The sequence below is a fragment of the Zeus faber genome (genome assembly GCF_960531495.2).
Source record: "Zeus faber genome assembly, chromosome: 18".
NCBI classification, from domain to species: Eukaryota; Metazoa; Chordata; class Actinopteri; order Zeiformes; family Zeidae; genus Zeus; species Zeus faber.
In genome coordinates, this window is record NC_137210.1 from 24527196 (window position 1) to 24537195 (window position 10000).

The 10000-nt window shown below is 42.3% G+C and overlaps 1 protein-coding gene across 1 annotated transcript in view; it reads right to left on the reverse strand.

The window, feature by feature from the left end:
• Positions 1 to 10000, reverse strand: part of esyt3 (extended synaptotagmin-like protein 3) — a gene marked incomplete at its 5' end in the record, with an annotated part of 20973 nt that overhangs the window by 10030 nt on the left and 943 nt on the right. The window contains 10 exons of the mRNA XM_080018913.1: positions 2 to 50; positions 1146 to 1228; positions 1520 to 1696; positions 3080 to 3200; positions 3292 to 3347; positions 3480 to 3569; positions 3949 to 4018; positions 4171 to 4247; positions 6343 to 6477; positions 8693 to 8734. Of these exons, the coding sequence (XP_079875039.1) occupies positions 2 to 50; positions 1146 to 1228; positions 1520 to 1696; positions 3080 to 3200; positions 3292 to 3347; positions 3480 to 3569; positions 3949 to 4018; positions 4171 to 4247; positions 6343 to 6477; positions 8693 to 8734 (900 nt within the window). The remainder of the gene's footprint in view (position 1; positions 51 to 1145; positions 1229 to 1519; positions 1697 to 3079; positions 3201 to 3291; positions 3348 to 3479; positions 3570 to 3948; positions 4019 to 4170; positions 4248 to 6342; positions 6478 to 8692; positions 8735 to 10000) is intronic.

The following is a 10000-nucleotide window of genomic DNA, read 5'->3' on the forward strand; positions in this document are numbered from 1 at the left end:
CCTGATCCAGCTCCTTCTCCTTCTTCACTTCTCCAAAGTCAATGTTATACCTGCGGAGGAGGAAGGGGAAGAACTAACATCGGTGGCATTTACAAAAGGGCTCCTGTAGTCATCCAGAACCAGAACGGTCAAAATGTTTCTGCATCGTATCAAAAACTAGATGCTCTAATAACTTTCCATTTACAATTAAATGAAAATAAAATAAGGGTTATGCTTTAAAATAAAATAAAAAACAACACAAATTATAACAAAAAAGTTATAATAATATTTTTCATAAATAAAGAAAAGCTTGGCAAATAACACTAGTATAAATATGCTAAAATATATTTTTTAATCAATATGTCTGACTTGTCTGATGATTACAAGGACATTTCATTTGCGCCGCCCTCATTTCACCATTGAGCAGGTAACGGCAGGATTCCTCTAAATATCACAACCTGTGAAAACGTGGTCTGTGCAACTGAAAATCTTGCAATATCCAGGTTTTGATGAGGATCATTTTATTTATTTATTTTAACAGAACCTTTCCCTTAATGGTTCATCATCATATTGTTCGGCATACATAAAAACAGCGCAGCCATCACAGCCAAACAAAAAGCTGAATTTGACCAAACAAGGCTCATACGAAGCACCGTGAGGTCCAGCGCGCATCTCCTACCGTTCTTCTACGATAAATCCAATTTTGGCCCCCGACCGCCAATGGATCTTGACAGTTCTACAGATCATCGTGCCAGACTATCCCGCGATGTGAAGGGCGTTTACCAGCAATCGGCTTGGAAGTCCATCCCGGCCGCACCGATCGCAGATCCCAAATATCAAACATGTGCAACGTTTAAGATCCGAGGATCCGAGAGCCGATCGGGAGCCGAGGCGACTGAAACATAAGAAGTTATGATCTTGCGCAGCCACACCCCTCACGCCTCAGATCTTTGGTGAATGCCACCTCGTGAGTGTGCACCGCCCTTTGGGCAAATCATTGCTCTCCTCCACACACGACAGGGAGGAAACCCTGGGAACTCTTCACGACGTGTTGACCACATGCTGGGGGGGACCCCTCTCGCGTTTCTCAACATCTGTTAAGATTTGAAAAAGCCTAGCGGCGCGGGCGAGGCCTTATCCACGCGGCGGTGACGGAGGCAGCTTACTGTCCGAGGAAGTCGTCCTTGTCCGTGTCCTCGTCGAAGAGCTCCAGCTCCAGCTCCTGCCCCGGGGCTTCGTGGATGACAAACTGGAGGCAAAACGCAAAGTATGACGCTTCAGCAAACAACTGGATGAGGATGACGATGGAAATGAAGATGTTTGGGCGTTTTCCTTTTTTTTTGCAAAGGGATGAAAATTAAAAAAATCCCGTTCCAGACCCCTGCACTGCATACAAGCGTTTTAAACAATGTGCAGCTGCAATACAAAGACCGATGTTATTAGAATATTAGAGTATTAGAATCTGTGGTCTCTGGCAATCGAGGGAAACGCGTTATTTCACCAACAAGCTCGGGCGGTCTGGTCACCGCACTTTGAATACCTCGTAGGTTTCGTTCCAGCACGGCGTCAGGTTCTCTTTGATGGTTTTGCTCTTGAACTGAGTGTTTCCCACGCGGAGCACGGCGTACGGATCCGACTTGCCCCGGACCATCCCCATCATGTAGGTGTCTTTGGCCACAAGGTTCCTGGCCTCCAGCAGATGAACCCGGACCACGCCCTGATGGAGGAGATAATAATAATAATAATAATAATAATAATAATATAATAATTTTTATTATTATTATAAATATATCTGCAGGCAGCAATACAAATGGTCCAGTTTAGTCGTGTTAGGTGAGTATTACAGTTCTCCTGATTCAGTGCAACGTAGCACCAGTTGTAATTTGTGATTTTTACGACCCCTCAGAGATGAACCGTGGATTTATAAAGCGTTGGTTCATGATGTCACAAAGTCACTGTTCCCAATGTAACATTGATGTTCTTCAATTTTGGGTGAGTTTGTAAAGTTTTAATTAAACATTAAACACAATACAAATATAATAATAATACAAATATAATAATAATAAGTGAATGTATGATAGCTAAATATTTAAAAAATATTTTTGGGGGGGGTATTGAGAGCAATTTTGACATGGATTACGATTACGATTGAGATGAGAGGAACAAATGTGTGTGGAAAACATTTGTTTCAGCTTCAATCTTTGAGATACCTATCCTGTTCCAACTAAATGTACACCCGCTACAGGCAACACATACATCATTCGTTTCTAAAGGGAATCTGCGTAAAATTCAGGTCTGAAAATTATATTTTGTCACAAAGACAGCTGCTCTATGCATCGCATCGTGGACGGAAAACATTTTTATTCAGTTATAGCAGCAATATAACATAATATTTCAGTTTGGTATTTCAGACGGATCAGAACATGTAGAAGCGGCACCATTGCACACGCTGCTAAATATTATCAAAATCAATACCATCCTTTCAAAAATCACTTTCGAAAATGCAAAGGTATATAATTCCACCCAGTGTTGACCTTGATTCCATCTAAACCTCTCTGACATATTGAATGGAGCAGGAGGCGTCTGCTGACATTTATTCATGCAAATATTCACATGTTCATTTGCATAGATAAAGGGCGCACTTCTCTTTTAGGGCTGAGTGGATTTGGAATTGACAGCCCTACAGTGAAATGTTCCGCACAAATCGACTTGAGACATGACAAACAGATTCCTAACTGGGAACCAGCATCAACTTGCAAGTTGAAAATTTTCAAGTATTACCGTGTGCAAAGGTGAAACGTGGTGAATATAAAAGGACAAAACTTTGGATGAGAGAGCTCCGATAAGATAAGATCAGATCATTCGCAGGTAAAAACGGGTGAGATTTCACCTTTTGCGCTTTCGCCCCGATTTGATTTCCTCCTACGCTGAATTTTAATATTTTAGTGACGTCGTCTTCCCAGGCAAACGCATCAAATAACGGTGCCGCCTTGACCGCTGCGCCAAATCACGGTCAGCTTTGATTCAACATCGACATCTGAAAGCACACACACTTCCTCTGCGACGAAGGCGCCTGAACGCGAAGCGCTGCGTTACCAACCCGGGGTAGAGGGAACCTCATCTGGTCCACTTTGACCTGGTCCACCAGGGGGATGCACATGCGGTTCGGCAGCACCATGAGCGAAGCGATGATGTCCATGATGGTCTCCTCGGACAGCTGGCTGCAGGGGGGACAAGGGTTCGCTCAAACCATCTTTTCTCTCAGCGTCCGCTGACACTCAAGGTTGATTACACATTTCTGTGGAGACTGACCTGAAAGCGGGAGTGTCCAGGAGGTTTGTCATCCCAGTCCAGTTGATTTGCAAGGTCTGAAATGTCATTTGGTTTTTTTTTTGTTTTATTTTTTTTAATTCGGTTTAGAACAACACAAAAAAACCAAAAAAACAACAACAACAAAACAACGGTGAAGTAAAATCCCAGCGAGGCGGTGAAAATCTTACAGGGCGGCGGATGAAGAAAAAGGTCACTCCTCCCACCAGCGGGGCATCACCGATCAGGGGCTCCAGGATGACCCTCAGCATCCCTTTGAACTGGAGGGATTTGGAGCGTCAAAACCGTCATGTTTGGATGGATAAATCTCAGATAAAATGATGAAAACAATCTACGATCCATATTTTGCCATTTTATTATTATATATATTTTTGATTCCATTGCTTTATTATCACTGACTATTTTTTCTAATGTAAGCTGTTGCTGACACTGCAATTTCTCCCCGGGGATGAATAACGTATCTATCTATCTATCTATCTATCTATCTATCTATCTATGCATCTATCCATCCATACATCCATACATCTATCTATCCATCTATCCATCTATGCATCTATGCATCTATCCATCCATCTATCTATCTATCCATCCATCCATTTGGAAGGACAAAAGCCTCCGTTGTGCAGGCGACACGCCCACCTGAAGTCCCTTGATCCCGGCGGTGATGGGCGCCTTCACTTCTACGTCGATGTCGGCATCGCCATCGTAACTGGGCGGGAAATTCCACACGGAGGAGATCCCGGTTACAAAACAATTTTACACATTAAAACCCACAACAACATGAAACTCTGCGCAATACGAGAACACAAAGAATCGAAAGCCCCTAAAATAATCCCAGCATCAGGGTTTAGTCTCACCGACCTGATACTCAAGTCCAGAACGACCTCCCTCTTGTCCACTTCATGGGTGAACACCTTGACGCCGGTGATCCTGACGGGCTTGTTCAGAATCAGAATCAGAATCAGAAATACTTTAATAATCCCAGGGGGAAATTACTTTTGTTACAGCTCCAAATCTACATACAACATATTTACATTCAACATATTTACATACAACATATAATAAATACTAACAAACATATTTATACATAAATATATATATGAACATATCTATATGTTATAAACATATCTATATAGAGTGTAAAAGAGTTGTTAGAGTGTAATAGAGTTGTTTTAGGGAGAGGTAGAAACGGGATGAGAAAATTCCCCAAAGAGACGCGAGCGGAGAACTGCTTTGGTGGGTTAAAAGAGTCGGAAGTCGGGTTTGCAGTCGGAAGACCACCCCCCAGAAGCACCCCAGGCCCTGGCACAGACGCACCCCACCGCAGGCTGGTACGCAAACGGGGCCGCGGGACCTTCCTGGGACTGATTCTCCGACTGATATTTTGACGCATTTCAAATCGCAAAATAAGTCACGTCGGTTCGAAAAAACGTCATCATTTATACAGGGCATACTCCGTTTGCAGCGCCAGTCACGCTCTATGATGTGAGAAATGTAGCCCATGCCGGACTCAAATTCACATGAAACAAGTTTCCTAATGTGAAATATCACAACACCGATATCGATAATGTCCCTTTAAAAATTACAGTCAATTTATTATTTATTTATTTTAGCCTCAATCTGTTGCCTTGAGGCCTGAATGTGCATTACAACACCAAAAGGGAGTGGTGCTGGCTCCAGAATAATAATAATGATAACAATAACCACAACAATAACAATAATGCCAATAATAATAATAAATATATCTGCAGGCAGCAATACACAGGGTCCAGTTTAGTCGCGTTAGGTAAGTATTACAGTTCTCCTGATTCTGTGCAACGCAGCACGAGTTACAATTTTTCGATTTTTACGACCCCTCGTTGGGCGATGATGTCACAAAGTGACTGTTCTCAATGTAAAGTTGATGTTCTTCAATTTTCGGTGAGTGTGTAAAGTTTTGTCAATAATTCCTGATACAAATGTAGATCGGTGTGAATCAAACTTGGACGACAACGCGTATGAAACGTTCCCATCGCTGTGTGGGAAAAGAAGTGGGAAACATTCTGCTTCATTGATTTCATCTCCAGCAACGGTGCAGGTTGTTCCCTTTGGCTGGTGATGTCATCAAAATGCTGCTGTAATACTTCCTGTACAATATAAATTGAATTGGAAACATGTTCCATGAACATTCCATCTTGTTGTTTATCACTTCATGTATCATCAATATTTTCATCTTCTGAACTTAAATCTGCATTTTCAATATTATCAATGCACATCGATTCATTATTGTTGTTTGTGGTTTTATGGATCTTCAATTTTTTAAAGAGGATTATTCCACTTGAACATTAATTTGGCATTTGAATTATTATGGAAGAACTTCAACACTCAACACTTTGTCTTTTCAGTTAAATCTGCACAAAGTTTAGCTGAAGGAAACTGTTTCTACATGACGTTTCTTAAAAAAAACACTTTATTTTTTAACCTTAAACAAGACTTTGTCATTGTTATAACTATACCTTGTTATGTTTAAGTACATGTGCGGTCTAAGTGATTACAGGTGACATTGAATCTCATGTACTCCAATGATGATGTATTTATGTAGGTTTGCGTTTTTACAGAGATTTAAGATAGTAGTAGAACGTACGTAATTGTAGTAGTGACTTTTTTTGCCTTGGGGTGGGCTGGACCCCTAATAATGATAATAATGATAATGATAATGAAAATAGCAATAATAATAATAATAATAATAATAATAATAATAATAATAATAATGATGGATGGATAAGGTCATTAACCTTCTTCTATCACACATCACTAAGCCGTCAAAGGGCTCACGGAAATGCCAATTTTTCAGGTAATCCTTTGATTTATTGCATATGTGCATTTTCTTTTTTTTCTATTTATATCCTTTCTTTATTATTTTGCATATTCTGATGCGAGCTGCTGTGACACTGCCGTTTCCCTCTGGGGATGAACACAGTTTCGACCTACCAGTATCGAGCCCATCCCTCAATAAAATGAGTCCCACGAGGAAGAAAGGTGCCACGCACTCACCCTGTGTCCAAAGTGGACCTTGGTGAAGGCGAAGGTCTTGAGGGCGGGGCTGGAGAGCCGGACGGACGGCTGGATGTTCTCCTTCAGCATCCTCTCCATGAACATGCCGAAGAAGGGCCAGGCCTGCTCCAGAACCTGCAACACAGAGCGACAACAACAACATCAGACTTGTGGGATCTGTGGGGATCCAGAGCGCTGGAGAGGTTGACGTACTGTTGTATTCAGACCTTTCACTTGAGTAAAAGACAAATAGCACCGACACAAAATGACTCTGGTGAAAGTACCACATTGACCTTTCTACTTGGGTGAAAGTAGCTCAGAAATTTACTTAAAAGTATTACAAATAAAAGGTGGTATAGAATATAACATGGTGCTCTGCAATTTGCTTGTTTGTTTTGCTTTTATTGTTGCTATTTGACGGCCTTCTTTTAATGTAAAGCACTTTAAGTTGCATGTTTTGTATGAAAGGTGGTACACAGAAAATAATAAGGGGTCCAGCCCCAAAACAAAATTTAATCATTAAAACATACTTATGATATATTATATTCCATGTCTGCAAAGATATGGAATATAATGTTCATTGTGATCGAGATATTCCGTAACTTCTTCACACTGGACCTTTATATGACGTGGAGATTAGCGATATGTGTTGCATTGCTGCCTGCAGCATTATTTAGGGGTCCAGCCCCATGAGGTCGTCATAATATTTACTATAAATGTGCAGGTTCTGATTCAGAATGTCCATTGTCACCGTGTCAGGTGTGCGGTGTAGACTCCGTCGCTCTGTATTTCTGCCTGAAGCTACATTCATTATTATTCTCCTGCTGTAGCCAACCTCCGGTGCCTGCCACTCAGAAAACCGTACAACCCACAAACACGAAACTAAAGACTTGTATTCTGGGCTGTCCAGACATGCTGCGGTCCAAGTTTAATGAACATCGGACCATATCTGTAGGGGGAGTTGGTTTTTTAAAAAAAAAAAAACTTTTTTCTGAAGGAAGGAACCGGAAGTAGCAGGGGGGTGGCGGTGGCGCTTTGTCACATCATCATCCATTTGATGATGATGTGACAAAGCGTAGAGTGCTCTCGACTCCATCAGCGTGTGTTGGCCAGGCCGCGCAGGATCCGCGCCGATCTGCAAAGAGGCCCCCGCAAAAGTTGTGTTTAGGTGGGTGCTCTTGCCCATAAAATCAAAAGTTAAGAAAGCGTTTCAAGTTTGTATTGGATTGAGACGAAACGAGAGCCAGCAGGAAGTGATGCTGCGTTCCATGGAAACTCGGGAAACAAACTTGTGTCAGAAGGAAGTGATGCTGCGTTCCACGGGAACTGGGGAAACTGATTTGTGTCAGAAGGAAGTGATGCTGCGTTCCACTGGAACCCGGGAAACTGATTTGTGTCAGAAGGAAGTGATGCTGCGTTCCATAGGAACCTGGAATACTGTAATTTGTGACAGTAGTCGTCTAGGTTTTCTTGGAATCCCCCCCCCCCCCCCCCCGGTGAAGCTGTGAAACGGTCGCAAGAGTGTGAGTGAGTGAACATACTTGTGCTTAATTAGGGGTTTCCAGTTTTTGTTGCGTAGTAGTACGTACATTTATTTATGTTTGTTTTCACATCGGTGCCATTACTGCGACTAACAAGTGTGTCGGCTTGTATTAGCTGTTCTGCGTGTGACCAAGACTCGGAAACTCGAAAAATTGTAATTGATGTTCACACCGGACCCTGTGTATTGCTGCCCGAAGCTAATATTATTATTATTATTTGTGGTGCCATATATAAAATAATATGGACCTCATGAACCATGGATGAGAAATACTAAATCAGCAGTTTTATGGACCCGGTCGCTGATCTTTTTGCTTTCATCTTGAAGTAATGTGTTTGACATGTAGAAGAGTAAGCAGTATATATATTTGCTTTGAAATGTAGTGGAGCAAAGTCAAGTCCCAAAGTCAAGATACTTTTAGAAATTAAAATGTACTTATAGTGTAGTTACTTTCCACCACTGACTATGGGTATACTATTCATTATTCCAATGGCTTGCGGGTATAATGTGATTCATGTGCTTCATATACCCATGCAGACCCTACACCAGACCAATCTTTCCGGAAGTATAAATGATCGTTCATTGGACTATTGAATCGTTTTCTGATCCACAGTAATCAACTATTTGCACAAGCCAGGAAACCAAGCCTGGCGTGTAAGAAGGGTGTTGATAAAAACGGATGGATGCCTGGACCAACACATAGACGAGGGCTCCTTCTGAAATCCTTACAAGCACCTCGCCATTCATATCTGGGCTAAACTCTGCCGCTTAACACGGCTTTGAAAGCCTGGAAGACACAGTGTACTGTACCTTGTTTAGCCAATCTACCTTCTCCACGTCGGGGAAGTGGACCTGGGAAAAAGAACAAACAAAAGTTGCCAAAAGTTTCTCTGTGATCGAACACAAATTCCAAGGAATCTCTAGGTCACATGCAGTATTCCATGCAAAACAGCGTAGTCATATGAATGGCTCGGACATTGTTTCTGTTTTGTTTTTTTATATATATATAAATTACATAATACCCACTGAGATTAATCATCGACGTGACAACGGATTGCGGCTATAACAGGTCATAAAGCAGGTAAATTTAATGAAATTAAACAAAACATATGTGATTTGGACATTTAACAGCATTCCTGGAATGATTCAATTATCATCAATGAACGGTGAAAACATACAGTAGGAAGTATCCCCGGCTTACCGTGGCTTCTCAGGCGCTTTTAAAGCTGTGGAGTGTAAAAGAAGTTTTGGCATCATCTACCAGGACAAACCATCTAAAAGGTGGCAGCCAGACCACAGTCACAAGGATTTAACTGGCTTGAACAACAAAGATCCCCCAAAGGTTGTGATATATGTGTGGAGGACCGAAGGAACGATGGGCAAGGAGAGCGGCTCCTGAGTATGACGTGGCTTCTGCCGTGCGTTACCGATGCACTCCAACAAGAAAAGGCCCCCATCTGGCACGCACCACATTCACACTGGAATTTGGAGGGCTCGCTTGTGGGGAAAATAACGACAACCTGTGACAAATAGCAATTTGTTTGAGGACTATTGATGTCTCACTCTCTCACAGGGAGGGAGAGGGGGAGAGAGAGCGAGAGAGAGAGAGAGAGAGAGAGTGGGAAAGATGAAAAAGAAGAGAAGCAAAGACGAAAGCGGCGCCGGGGCGCTCGAATGTTTCCTACACCTACCGCACACGTAGCATTCATGCAAAACTGGGAAGAGCGCCTCGCAGACTTCCTCCTCTGGGAGCGAGTCGGCAAATGTGCGCATGGAGAGCAACCGAGAGACAATACTTTTACTGACGAGCCCCACGGCTGCCACCAGATGTTGGAGGTCAAACCTGAGTCACGCCGAATAGGTATCGGTAGCCATGACAACGACAGCTGGTGTGAAATCGGCGTGCTCTTAATAGACTTGTCTTGTCGTTTGGTGTGTGTGTGTGTGTGTGTGTGTGTGTGTGTGTGTGTGTGTGTGTGTGTGTATATATACTGTATGGATATGTATGTGTGTATGTGTGTGTGTCAACCAGAGGTTCCTAAACTTATTTGATGGAAAGACTAAATTCTTTAACTGACACAAAGCGGCAACTCTCAAAACAGAAACTCCATTCAACAC